Source organism: Pteropus vampyrus, unplaced genomic scaffold, assembly GCF_000151845.1.
Source record: "Pteropus vampyrus isolate Shadow unplaced genomic scaffold, Pvam_2.0 Scaffold172, whole genome shotgun sequence".
Lineage (NCBI taxonomy): Eukaryota > Metazoa > Chordata > Mammalia > Chiroptera > Pteropodidae > Pteropus > Pteropus vampyrus.
This window is the reverse complement of record NW_011888953.1, coordinates 389,083-403,872: the sequence shown is the minus strand read 5'-3', so window position 1 is coordinate 403,872 and position 14,790 is coordinate 389,083. Positions and strand designations below refer to the sequence as shown.

Sequence of the window (14,790 nt, the reverse complement as noted above, 5' to 3'; positions counted from 1 at the left end):
CTTTTAGCTTTATTTTCAATACTAAGCTTCAAATTGTCTTTAAAATGAAATTCAACTGTTTAAACAAGCATTTGCTAAGTTCTTAATGTACACTGAATTCTACACTGGGCTCAATTGAAAACCCACTGTAGGCCTTCTTCCCAAGTTGTCCCTAGACAATGTCCCCCTTCTTGCCTTGCCACCAAAGATGTGTGCATGGGTCTAAATGAGATCATATAAGTACTGCCCTCAGGCCTATGAAAGAGAGGCCCCTACGCTGACTCTCTTGCAACTATGCCTCAATTCACAAAACAAAGAACCCCTGGGTAAATGAGATGTGCTCCCATGGGTTGTGCTTCCTCTTTAGAACACTCTAGATATCCTGAACTGTGGCAATACCAGTTTAAATGTCTTGGGGTCCTGAGATTGAAGAGGGTGAGGTTGGATAGAGCTTGGGCATGTGAGCTGAGGTTCCACACACATGAATAGGAGACCCCGTCTGTGTATGGGGGAGCCGGGGGTTGCAAGCAAAGTGGGGAGGATTGGAGACTGAGGGTCAGTCTGAGAACTAGATCTTTCTGCATCACCACTCTTGGGTGCAGAACTCTGAGAAGTCTAAATTCAAACCTGTCCTCCAGGTTATTATGAAGATATATTTATTAAGAAAATAGAACATATTATATCAAGTAATTAGTTAGCTTGACTGTAACTTTTAAATAGTTAGACCTATGGTGTGCAGGCTCCAAATGCCCTATGGCCACAAATGTTAGAGGTGAACCTGTATGTGATGGTATTAAAAATATAATGTTATTTCTATAATATTATGCTTATTCATCCATTCCCTTTCATCCTTACCCTACCCATGAGTTTGGTTCCTGAATAATGGGGAATTTTTAAATTTTTGCCTCAGACAGATGCTGTGGACTGGTAGTTTAAAATCACAGGATGGACAAGATGGTAGACAAGGTGGCTACCTGGAGAGGCTGTGGAGGAGGCCAAAGAATGCACTTGGCCCAGAAAGGCTTTGGGCTCCCATCCAACCCCTATAGCTATGTAATTGTATGACTTGGTTCAGTTTCTTTACTTCTCTAAGCCAGCTTCTTCACTAATTAAGAGAGGATAATCGCACCTTCTGTTGTGAAGAAAAATTGACATAATTTTTGTGAATGTGCTTGGAACACTGTGTAGTGTTAAGGAAACATACCATAAACAGATTATGAAGCAAATTTAATTTTAACAGACATTCCAATTTATTTGTCTACAATAGCTGAGACCTATTTTACTTAGGTCTCAAATTCATTTATAAACTACCGGTATCACGATTTTCTGTAGTAAGATGTTTTCAACCTTATACCTGGTTTAGCAAGTGCTGCAGAGGGCCAGTGACCTTGAAAAAAAGTATTATTACTCTTCAAGCCCTCTCTCTCCTCAATATAGTCCTTGCTCTACCTAAGTGGTTCCCCCCCAACCCCTCCACCCTCCGCTGGGAATTCTCTAGCAGTTTATCCCCTCCCCTTGACCTTTCCAGGGTTCACTCCTCAGGCACTGGGTGGTAGGCAGATGTGTTCCTTTCTTGTGAAAAGTGTTCAGTGGTCTTCCTCCTGGGCTTTTGCGATATCTTCGGAGAAGTCTGATTAGCAAACTAGATTGACAATTTATTTAGTAATTGAAAATATCCTGTTTGCCTTATTTCCATAAAGGAAAGCTGCTATGTAACTTTTTCATACATGCTCAGGTTCCTTTCTCATTCATAACCTTTTTTGCTTTTATATTTCTATCTCTTTAAAAACTAAAAAGGATAGAGCAAAGAACGAAATATGTGAAGACAAAAAGTAAAAAAGGATTGAATGTGAAAAGAAAGAAGAGATGGAAATAAATGCCTTGATCGTGGTAAATTTGCTAAATTTGCTTCCTTGGAGTGTAAGCTAAGTGATGAATAGAAGTTAGGTCAGTACTGGGGGTCCCACCACATCTATCAGCCTCCAGAACTTCTGCCACTTCCATTATTTGGAGCAGCTAGTTGAAAGGTCTTACTCTTCCTCTATCTTATAATGACCATAATGGCATTGACTTTGATATGGGAATAGCAATTTATGAAGGATTTTGATAAACCAGAGGCTATACTAAGGTGGAGGCCCAGGATGGTAGAGGGTCTGAAAACCACATCACGTGAGAAGTAGTGGAAAGACCTGAATATGTTTGGCCTGGGGAAGAGATAACTTGCCGTGAGATGTGAAAATGTGTTTCATGAAAAAAAAAAAAATAATAATTTCTAATTTTCTCCCTATGTGCTCCAGAGATAGAATCAGATATAAATAATAGAATAGCAGATTCGGGCTAAAGTACTTTTAACAAATAGTGCAGTCACAAAACGGAGCATGCTTCCCAGTGAGGGAGTTAGTGGGTTACTCATCAATATAATTATCCAGACAGAAGCCAGATGACTATCAGATGATTTTTAAAAATAAGCTTTTGCATTTGGTGGAAGGATAAAGAAAATAATCTCAAAAATGTCTTTTTCTTATTTTTTAAAAATCTTTACACTTAAATTATTTAAAGGGAAACCTTCATTCCCGATTTCCTATTGAAATCTATCTTCCTTTGTTCCCTTCCATCAGATAGGTCACTGTACATATAGTCTGGCATTCTCCAGGCCCTGAGCTATCTTGCGAGTGTCTCCAAATCCTCCAAAGAGAATCGAGGCAACCATATTCCTTTTAGTTTTTATGAAGTCTGAATTAGAATAACTATAGTTTTTGAAATTCATAAAACAAATGATGATTTGAAGCTTTAATTCTGGCTCTCGGACCTCCTCAGAAGGATTTCCAGGTCATGAAATAGTTTTTCCCTTTCAATAGAGGAAAGAAAAGCTAAATATTTCCCTAAGTTGTTTTCTTCCCTTTATGACTGATTCCCTTGCCATTCTCTCAACCAAGGCAGTTGTGGGCCAGTTGTGGAACTACGAAGGAGAGACTCCCCTGGCCAAGGAGCTTTTGCAGGATGTCCACAACCATCACATGCTCAGTTCCATAATATACTGCGAGTTCTGGGCCAGGAAGAGATTCCAGCATTCTTATACTCATTATTTGGCATTCCTGAGCCCTTATCCTGCTATAGTTTCTTTAATCAGCACTTTAGTGGTTTATTTACTTGTTATGTTTCTTGTTCATTGCCTCTGCCAACTAGAATGCAAGCCCCATGAGGGTGTGCTGTGTTAAGTTTTATTTTCCGATGCCTTTTAAGTTCCCAGAACAAATCTGTCACGGTGTAGGCTCTCCAACATTTGTCAAATGAAAGAATCTGGTAGATGAGAATTCAGTGTTTGAAAAAAATCTCTTAAAGTAAGTGTTTTATTTTTAGAATCTTATTAATTTACCAGTAAATACTGTATTAGTCTGGGTTCTCCAGAAAAACAGGACCAGTACGAGACAGGTAGGCAGATGGATGGATGGATGGATGGATGGATGGATGGATGGATGGATAGGTAGACAGATAGATTTATTTTAAGGAATTGGCTCATACAATTGTGGAGGTTGGCATCTCCAAAATCTGCAGGGTAGGCTGGCAACCTAGGGAAGAATGGATGATGCAGTTCAAGTCTAAAGGCAGTCTGCTGGCAGAATTCCCTCTTCTCCTGAAGAGGTCAGTATTAAGGCCTTCAACTGATTGGATGAGGACCACCTACATTATAGAGGATAGTCTATCTTACTCAAAATCTGCTGATATGAATGTTAATTTAATCTTTAAAATGCCTTCATAGAAATATCTAGAATATTTGAACAAATATCTGAATATCGTGTCTAGCCAAGTTGACGCATAATATTAACCATCGTAAATATCTATCTAATCATTTGTTTTACAGCCGAAATGATCTCAGAGAACAACCCCCTCATTCTATAGACCAAGAAATTGAATCTTTGTAAGATAAATAACTGGCTTAACCAAAGTCACAGATGACTCACTCAATACACCAAGGCTCCTGACTATAAATGCTACCAAAGGAAGCTGCTGCAAAATGCTGTTTCTGGTGTTTTGGTTTCTTTGTTTTGTTTTGAAAAAAAGCTTTGGCACATCATAGTGCAATAGAGGAATCAAAGCAATGCCTTAATCTCAGATAACTGTAGATTTAAGGAATTATACTGTGGAGTTGTATAGTTTGGGGAGATACAATTCCTGGGTAGCTACACTTGAATATACATTATCTGAATCATGTTATAATTGTTCTTATTGTCTTTACAATGCAGTTTATATTTTTGGCCAAGCTATAGTGGAGATGTACAACAGGGTAAGGGAAGGGTGGGCTGTAACAGAATAAAACAGGTTTCACTGACAAGGTAGGACTCACTGACAAGACAATATTTGAGCAAAGACTTAAGGGAAGTAAGGGAATACCTGGAGGAAGAGATTTAAAGCAGAGGGAAGAGCCAGTGTGAAAGCTCTAAGTGAGGAGTATGCTTGGCTGCTTAAGAAACAGGAAGGAGGCCAATGTCTGGAGCAGAATGAGTGACTGAGTGACGGGGCAAATAATAGACAAGGTAGAGGGTAGAGATACACAGCTTATAAAGAGAGACTCATGGGTCATTTTGAATTTTACTCTGATTTAAATGGAGAATAATTGTAGAGTTTTGAGCAGAGAAATGTCATGCTATGGCTTCCTTTTTAAAAAAGAATCTCACCTGAGAATCTAAACTGTGTTTAGACTAGGTTGGCGGTGGTCGTGGGGTATTGATGCAGGGAGACCAGTGGAGTTGTAAGACTACAACAGTAAGCCAGATGAGAGATTATGGTGGTTCAGAACAGGTGCTAGTTGTTGAGGGATCAAGAAATGAACAGATTCTGAACGTGGAGTATCAGAGAATATGGAGTGTGGCAGTCTGGAGCTCTATATAGAGACCTAGGTTTGAGAAACAAATATGGGAGATTTAAGTTTTCATTCAATTTGGCTAAACATTTATCAGGCACCCTGTCATTTGCCAAGCACTTACCTAGTCATTTCGGGTACAAGTTTAAGAATATACAGTGTCTCCTTGGGGGGTCTCATAATTAATGAGGAAAACAAACATATCAATAAAAACCGAAATACTTAATAAAAGTAGGTATAATGGCTTATGAGGATGCAGATGCAGGGATGATTAATTAATGATTTGCATCTGTGGGAAGAGCCAGGAAGGGCTCTAGAAAAGAACTAAACATATGAGCTGAAACTTGAAGTTCAAGGAGAATTTCCCTGTGCGGTCAAAGTAGGGTATTCCAGGCAGAAGGAAGGTATGAATGGGTACAATTTCAGGTTTCATAAGGTAAATGTGCTCTGGTATGCCATAATTTGTAACAAATTAGTCAACTCAATACCTGATACGTTTTCCATGATCTGGAAAATATAAAGCAGCACACACTACTGTAGACCTATACATAGTCATATATGAGATCCAGTGACCTCTATTCATGGGACTGAAACATAAAGACTGCCTTTCATGTAAGTTGCAAGTTTATTCTGGTTCCATAATATTTTCTATTAACCAGTGCATCTTTCCTGTGCTTTCTGTGCATGATGACCTTTCTACCAAAGATGGAGCAGTAACTAGAGCAGTCTACTTTCTTGTCTCACCCAATGGAGGCTACAGCCGAACCCAGAGAAAAGAAGAAGGCAAGTCTTTTTAAAGCATGGCCCTGAAATCATCTCAGGGCATAAACAATAGAACTTAAGTACTTTATTTGTCCATCTGGCATCTCTTAGATGAGATCAAGATTCTCTGGGCTCCAGGGGTGGGGGTTGAGGGGAAGGCAAAGGATAAGAAGGCATAGAGAGGATATGGAGAGTTTGGTGGTGCCGGTGTCTGAAGAGCCAACTTGGATGGTCGTCTCAGACAAGAGTAGAGTCAGCATTGAGGACTGCCTGGTCTCCCCTTTTGCTAGTATTACCCTTTCACCAGCTTGGCATGTGTTGACTACCCATCAGGAGTTCTGCCTGCCTGTGCCCTAATCTTTCTTTACATGGGCAACTCCTCTTTTAAAAATTCCAGACACTGGTAAGCACTCCTAGTCTAGACAAGTGTGGAATCCCAGCAATCAAGGGATTGGGGGAGGGTCTTAGGGAAAGAAATTCTTATACTCAGGTGAGATAGAACAGGACCAGTTCAAAATGAACATCCACCACCTCCTGCTTCAGGATGTAACAGCAATGATACACACCTCTTCCAGAATCTTTCTTCATTCCTTCATTCTGCATGTCTGCCTGGAGCAGATGAACCTTGGAAAGGACTCCGAGGGACAGAATTTTCCACTAATTGGGTTCCTTTAAAAACAGGGGTGTCTTGTGTTCTTTGGTCTTGTGTTCTTTCCCAAGACTTGGCCCCTCTATACTACTCTTTATGATTCGGGAATTATTTATTCTAGTGCTAAGAAGCTAGGTTTTTCTCTAAGTTGTTTAAACATTTCTCTCTGGATATAAACTTGGCTTTGTGTCTGAAAGCCCTGTTTTAAAAAAATGTCATTTAGTGAGCCAAAGCTTTTAGAAGTTGTTAGATAAATGACGTTACAACTGGCAGTCAGTAATAAAGTAAATAGTAAAAAGATAGCATGACTAGCTGCTCCTTCAGATCTCAGACGGCCTGGCATTGGACTTTTGTACTTTCTGCTTAGAAAAGCATGTGGTGACTGGGAGTTTGATGCTTTACAAAGTGACATGCTTATGTGCAACAAAATTAACTTTCTGAAGCACTCTGACAACTCGGGCTCACTTTATTTTCCTACAGTGGAATGAGGTGGGCAGGCCTGAATCTGACAAATGAACTACGTCCAGCGAAGGGCAGTTAAAACACTTTCCCTAGGTCACACACAAGGACAATCCTCGGGCTGGGGCCTGTGTCTGGACTCCCTGGAGCCCTGTGCTCAGGCTTCTGGCTATCCCTTTCTTCCATAATGCCTTGTGTCCTTGGTAAATTAGTTCACCTCTCTGTCTCCGTTTTCTAACCTCCAAAATAAAGGCCTTCCTATTTTAACTATCTTTTTCACCGTGCCCCAGTGAACAGGAGTTTGGAAATTGGTTACAGGTGGAGAGAGGCAGTGTTTTGGTTGGCTAACCACGCTTTCCAAGTTATCTTGCTGGTTTTTCTTCCGATTCCTGAGAGTAGCTGACTTTTCTGTAAGCGTTCGTTCGTTTAAATTTCTTGACTTGCATTTAGGCTCTTTTAGGTCCTGCCTTCTTTTTGGGAACAGGGGTGGGCGGAGAGGAAGGAAGTGTCCTGCAACTACCAATATTTTCCTCTAGGAGGAGCCGCACAGCCCAGAAGAGAGTGACTCGCATCGACTCCAACTCCTCGCCGGGAAACGCTCGCTTCATCCCAGCTCCTCGGAATGCGTGGCCCAGACGGCGCTCGGCTCCTCCGCAGCAGGTCTCGAACCCGCGGCCCCGAACTTCGGCTTCCCCTCGCTTCGGCAGCCAGGGTCGCGGGGACCGCAGGCCAGGCCGGGCGTGACCTCTGGTGAACCGCGGCCGCTGTTTCCCACCCCTCGCGTCCCATCCTCCCTTCCCGTTTCACCCCGCCCCCTCCTCCTCCCCAAGCCTGACAGCCCGGGAGCTGCCAAGCTGGGCGCAGCCATGGGAAGAGGAGGCGGTCTAGGGAGCGGCGGCGGTGGCGGCGGCGGCGGCTGCTGCAGCAGCGGCGGCTGCGGCTGCTGCTGAGCCGGGGCGGCGGCGGGGACCCCGGGCTGCGGCCACGCCGGCCGGAGGCCCCCCGCACCCTCGGCCCCAGCGCGGACGCGAACCCGCGCTCTCAACCCGCAGGCGAGGCTCGAAGGTACTAGAGGGGGTTCCGGGAGTCGGGTTATTTTCCTCCTGTTGAGCCAGGGCGCCTGGGAGTGGACCCTGGGACGCCAGTTGTTTATGAAAATGGGGATCTGTCTTATGTATTTGCAGATAGTTTTTCCTGGGTGACTTGGGGGTTGGCTGTTCTCTCTACTCGCGAAGTTGTTTTCTGCTAGTGGGTTGTTGTAACCCGATCCACGCAATGGACGTGTGTGTGTGTGTGTGTGTGTGAAGTTGGTGGGGGACGGCCGAGAGTTGGGGGCGACAGGAGAACCATCCTACGCTGGCGCTTGCTCCCACCGGTGTTTGCGGTGCCTGGAGGGGCTTCCTCTGAAGATAGTTTTGATGTAAAAGTTTTGTGAGTGTTTCTGTTTGACATCATCAGCCGGGCCGTAGCAGGGACACTGAAGCTGCCGCTGCTGAGCGGGGAGAGGTCCTGGGAGGCGCGACCGAAGGAGAAGGGAGGTCGTCGGGCTACACTGTGCGCGTCTACACTGCGCGCTCCTCCCAAAAGCGCGCCGCCCTTTGCGGCGTTTGTGGCATCTGCAGCCTTGCACTGGCACCCGCGGAGCTGGGGTCAGTAGAGTCACGGCCACTGGTCCCCATGAGCTGGGGTGGGTGGAAATTCTGGCGAGTCGAGCTTTCCCAGCCCTGGAGATATTCGTGGTTATGAAATCAACCAGGCTCAAAGTTTTGACAGAACTGCCCGAGGCTTGAGGGCTGCGGTGAGTGGGGTAGCCGCGTGTGTGGGGACAGGGCGCCGGCGGTGCGCAGGGGGTGCCAGGCAGGGTCACCCGCATGCGGGTGTGTGGGGAAGTCTATTTGGGGGCGAGTGCGTTATATGTAACCCAGAGGGGGACGCTTGCTGGGGGCCGGTTGCGGGAGTCGGTGACCTGGTGCGGGGTATGTGTGCCGAATGGGTGTACGTGTGCGCGTGTGTGCGCCTGGGGGGGGGCGTGTCGGCGCCTGAGCCAGTAGGGTGTGCGGGGGTGTGAGGGAGTGGGAGGAGGCCAGAGAAGTGCCGCCCGTCTGTCTGTGCGGCCGGTAGACCTTTGAAGGGACAGGGAAAGGTAACGGGAGGCCCGAGGGTTGGGAAGTCGCAGGAGTTCCTGCATAGGATTTAAGCACCATGGACTTTAAAATTCTAAACCCGTTGCCTTTGAGGGGCAGAGGTCTGGGGGTAGAGGTTTCTGGAACTCTCAAGAGACCTGCATAGGGGGTGAGGGTTCTACGAGATATGTGTATATGTGGATACAGAATCCTGGAGACCCGGACCCAAGTTGGAGCTGCAGATCTGAGATTCCCAGGGTGCTGCTGTCCATAGTCTAGAGACTAGATGATCTTTGGGGTATTTACTCTTAGGCTCCCTGGTGCCTGTGCCTGGGGAGGCACTCACGTTTCCTCGCAGATATTGTGGCAGCTCTGTGCCGGGAGCAACTGGTGTTCTCCTTTAGTTTCCACCTAAGGTCTCTCTGGAAGTCTTTTTCCCTGGAGTGTGTGTCAGGGGATAGACCTTGGAGGTAACTAGTATTGAAACATTTCCAGAAGTTAAAATGCTAGGTAGAGACAAAATAGAATAATTTAGCAAACAGAGTTGTTGGTTCCATCTTTTCTGTGTTTGAGGATTTGGTTTTCTTTTGAGAAAAGCGAAGCTCACTTATCTCAGATTAGATTTCAGGGGGTCTCCAGTTGTTTATGGTTGGACTTTAGATGGAGTTAGAAGGATGTGTTTTAGCCCAGAGACCACTGGAAAACATCATTTGTAGTGCAAGCATGTCTCATCCCTCATCTTCTCCCACTCTTGGAAACCGTTTGCTTTACATTGGTCGAAGAAAATTTGGTGAGTCGACACTCAGCTTTTTATTTGGAGTAAATATATCACAGTGAAATTACAGTTTTGGTCTCCTGAATACCATGGAAAGCCAACACTTAATGGGCAAAGGTGTGAAATGAAAGTCTATAAATGCAATGACAAAGTAATGACACGAATGCATTTTTTTTTTAAACCAAGTATAACTTTGCCTTGCAAATATTTGTTCTAGGGAGTTTAGGGCTACGTTTTTGATTATTACTTTTTAAACAGCAGACTTCACATCGTAAACCACTTAAAAATGGATATTAGCCTTCTCTGTGCTATCTCTGGCGCCTGTGTTAACAGATGTTTATGGTGCTTGGTAACCTATGGGATTGTCATGTTGAGTATCTTGTTAGCTCAGGACATGTTTATAGCATAATGTAATAAATGGAGTCGCAGTTGCAGCCTGCTTCTGCCAAGTGCATAAAGCACCCCAGCATGAAAACAAATCTTGAAGGCTCTCCAACTTGGCGAGCCTTTTTGGTTATCTGTTGGTAAGCATTATTAATGTAAAAGTAAATCTGAGTGACAGGGAGAATATGGGACAGTAAATTGTTGAGCTTAGAAAAAAAGAAGGCATGGGTTGTATTTTTTAAATCTGCTATTTGAGAGCTAAAGCTTCTCTGTCATTCCACTGGTAAATTTCACAATTATGGAGATGTGGTTTGCTTTTAGAGAACAAATTTTAAAAAATTGTCAATAGTAAAAAATAACTTCTATTAATTAGTGTGTCTACATGTGTCAATACAAACCATCACCTCTTCCTTCTTAAAAAGAAATCTATAATCTCTGCTGTAGTGATTTAAATAATATGAGTGTTCAAATCACCTAATCACTTTTTGAATCTTGAATTGTTAAGAATTGAAATTTGACAAGATAGGAGTCAGCCTTCCACTAATTGTGTAAACGAGGCAAAACAGGATGTCTTTTTGGCAAGTGACTTTTTTTCAACTTGGAGCAGTATAATGTAAATAATGTGCCCCATAAAATGATTGACTGGGATAATAACTAACTTTAGAGTTAGCTCTCTATCAGGTGCATGAAATTCTACTTCAACATTTCTCCCTATAAATAGGCCAGTCTGCCTTTTCTTGGACATAATCAGATGGGAATCTTGCTTCTCTATTGGCCAGTCCATTCCAGGAGAGATCATTTTTAGAAGGTTCTGCCTTGTACTGGATCAACATTTTCTTCCACCCATTGGCCTACTGTTCAGTTGCCGGAGTCACACACAATGAATCTAATCCCTTTTCCCTTTAAGTAGTGTATTTGAAAGCAAACATTATGCTTCTTCTTCCTAAATTCCTCTTTTGCCTATTCTCGCAGCCTTTCTCACTCACTGTGGGGTCCCACCCTCTCTACCCTGACCACTATGCCCTAGATTCCACATTCTCGCCATTCTTCCTAATGTGTATTATCGAAAACGCTGGTGTGAAACCCTTAGTTCTGGACTCTGCATCTATTAAGGCAGTTTAATATTTATGAGCTTTTTTAGCCATCTCTCCAATTTCAAGTCTATAAACAAGATAACTCATTTTTTCAGATTATTAATCATCCATAATCAAAACATGAGAATAGTTTCCAAACATTTTTTCATGTCTGAACTTTTTACAACTGGATGGAAAGTATAATACTGTGTAGGTTTGTTGCATTCTGCATGCAATGAAAGTGGCTACTTAATTTCTCTCTGTCAAGGAGTACCAGCCCCCAAAATACCAGATGTAGAATGTTTTGAAGGCAAGCAAATTGAGGCTGCACATTATCGACAGGTAGAGCCTACTTTGTGAGATGTTCTTTTCGTGGACCTCATTGTGTTTGCTTCCATAAGCATGAATCAGTACTCTCAATCAAGCATTTAATTGAATGTTTTTTCTATCCAGCTCACAGAGAATATGCCATCTGGCCCTAAGTGAGGTGAAAGTACATGAGACAGAAATGCTTCCTCAGGCAACTAGGATTTAAGTTGTACATACAGGACATGACTGAATTCAACAATCTGCTTCTAGAAGTGAATAGCCTGCTCATGCCCCAGGGAGGTCTAAAGCAGGTATATCACAGCATCAGTACTAAGAGAAGTTCTGGCCTCTTGTGTGTCTGGATCCAAGTCTGATAAAAACTCTGATGCTCCTCAGATACCAAGGCCTAACCTTTTTAGAGGAAAGAAGCAAAGCTAATGTATACACAAGAGAGGGTGTGGTTCAAAGGCAAGTAAGTACTTTGGGGCCCATTCTGTAGTTTGAAACTGACCTTTACCACTGGACATGCAGATTGGCTTCTTTGAGACTCATTTTTCTCCTCTGTGAAAATTATAATTCCTACCACCCAGGGCTGAGGTATTTACAAACAACCTCTGTAACAGCCTGTACTACATGTTAGAATCCACCTGGTATGATTGATTTCTCTTTTATGTGTCTGTCTGAGGCTTCCCAGCTAAATTATAAGTTTCTTCTGCCATCAGCTCAGAATCTGCCACAGCTGAGACTCTTCTGTCTTCTTGCTAGAAATGTTGATGGTTGGTGATGATAGCAATGTTTTTGTTTTTGTTTTTGTTTTCAGCAAGTCTGGGTATGAGAGAAATGATTATTTTTCTTGGCAAAGCAAAAAAAAACCTAACCTATAATATATACTGACATCTGGGCCTATCAGAAGCCCCTACTTTATGTACAGAATGTCAGTAAGGACAAGGGGCCAATGACATTCTAATGTCTTAGATAACATTGTCCATGCTGTCCCTCTTGTGTGTGCGTGTGTGTGTGTGTGTGTGTGTGTGTGCAATGAGATTCCTCACTCATCCCTTTGCATATTGCGTTTGCTCCTTTACTATATTCTGTTCCCATACAAAGGGAGGAGATAATCAATGATAAATTACATTCTTTAAGTTAAAAACTGATTTCATTACTCCCTCCACCCCACCCCCACAAATTACAGCAGACCCACTGACAAGTGCTTGGACATGCAATTTCCAAACCAAAGTTCTACTTTGATGCAAGAAACCCACAAGCTAGGATAGCATAATATAAAATAATAGTAAACTAGGTGTCAGGAAACCTGGATTCCCTCTAAGTCTCGCCTCTAATTTATAATTTCTGCAAACTACTTAATCTTCTTTCTTTCATGTTAGAAACAAATAGACAACAACAACAACAACAACAACAACAAAAGATATTAAACAAGATGACTTCTTAGGAGTCTTTTCAAGGCTGCGATTTGAATCCATCTTATTATTGAATTTCTTTTCTCAGCTCCTTTGGTACTTTGCGTGAACTTCTCTGAGAATACCTATTTCATTTTAGTTTCATGGTCTACTTTTTGTATATCTGTCTTCCTTGCTTGGCTGTGAGTTTTTCAGGAACAGGAAATAAAGTTTATTCATTTTCATATTTTTCCACTCCTTTGAATGTAGATGTGAGAAGAGTCTCAGTTGAATTAATGGGGAATGCTTTGGACAGTTGAGCTATACTTTATATCACTCATTTAACATACGACAATTTTGGATATAAGCATTAAGACATAGTATTTGCTTATTTTATTCTCTCATCATTAATTTTTTTTAAACAATTAAGTAAAACAGATAAAAATGTAATTACAACTGCACTTCCAGTTTCCATTCTGAAACAATTCCAGCTTATCATGGTCTAATACAGAAAGCTTTTCTGAAGCAGTTTTCTTTTATTGTTGTTTTTGCTTTGAGCTAAAGATATTTCTATGGTGAATACCAGACTTAAAAGAATGACAGACAGTATCATTGTTTAGTCACAACTTCTTTCTTCAGTGCTTCTCTCTACCTTCTAATATAGGCAAATGAAGCCCTAGATCAGGCACCAATTTTACTTAATAATGATTCATAAGAAGGCAGTGATTTTGTCAGAAATTGTCGGGCTGTGTGTTTTTAATCAGCATTTAAACTTACCTTCAAATACTCCATTCCAAAATCAGTAGATAATTTCTTCTGCAGAACCCTTACAACTTCCAGATGTGTTTACTGCTTTGATTAAGGCTTGCTTCTTTTGTTACTGAGTAGACTTCCATATGTTTTCTTTAGAATAATATCATTATAATCTCAATTAATTGTATTTCTTAAACTATGAATTCATTTAAACATGAACAAGTCTATCTCCAGCTGGCCAGGTTTCTAAGTGAAAGTATATCCTGGGGAAGAAGCTCTCTTCCCAGAGATTCAGCACAAGTGGTGAGAACACCCTGCCTGATAAAGCCCACATTTAGCGTTAGAGTACCAAAAAGTTTTGCAAGTTGAATAGGTATTTTTATGTGTCTATGATGGACAGCCTGCTATGATAGACATTTGCTGTGGTAACTCCTTGATTGTTTCCTCATTTGTTTATAAAATGAAACAAAGTAGTGTATAATTCAAAAACTTAAAAGTAGCATCCCTCTCTTTCCCTTGGTATATATATATTAGACATATGATAAAGTTAAGAGTCATATTTTTTTCTCACTTGAAATGTACTTTATCATATTAAGCATCATATCCATCTTTTTTTAATCTTTAAGTTGCCATATTAAAAAAATAGAGAATAACCATTACAAAACAGTTGTACATGTCCCCGAGAGACAAAAGATGCTTAAGTAATGTAGTAAATAGCTTGACTTGAATTCGATCATGGCTGATGAGAAATCTGGTCAGACTTCCAGTTTGATTGCCATTGGTCAGGCGAGCAGCCTTTGTCCTTGGTCAGTATGATGACTTGATCCTAATTCACCCTATAAACTGCTTTTCTGGAAACCTTCAAGCTATGTTATTGTTATCCCAGAAAACCTCCATTTGGCAAAGCAAAGAAAATAATAGTCTGGCAAGGCATATGTGCATGGTAAATTGTGTAAACAGTCCTGAAGACAGAAGTTCTATAATGGCTTCTTCTCCAAGGGGTAGAAGAAGATACCAGAATCCCTGGGCAAGATGACGATGAAGAAAAGATTCCATTTTTATATCTAGCAAGTCAGAATAAAGAAAGAGGAGCAAGATGAAGAGGAATGATTTCTTTCACATTAGCAGTCAGTGTAGCATCTTGTTTCCCTTGGAGACATTGAGAAAACAATGCTTGTCTTTTCATAGATGTTCAATAAATATTTTATTGATGACCTTAGCATCTAATAAACCACAGACAGAAATCGACGTGTTGACATGAATTAT

At 41.9% G+C, this 14,790-nt stretch overlaps 1 protein-coding gene across 1 annotated transcript in view; it reads left to right on the top strand.

The window, feature by feature from the left end:
- Positions 1 to 7,332: 7,332 nt before the first annotated feature.
- GHR (growth hormone receptor) overlaps positions 7,333 to 14,790 on the top strand; it is a 228,708-nt gene continuing 221,250 nt past the window's right edge. The window contains exons 1-2 of the mRNA XM_011370701.2: positions 7,333 to 7,438; positions 7,662 to 7,775. Coding sequence (XP_011369003.2) covers positions 7,333 to 7,438; positions 7,662 to 7,775 — 220 coding nt within the window. The remainder of the gene's footprint in view (positions 7,439 to 7,661; positions 7,776 to 14,790) is intronic.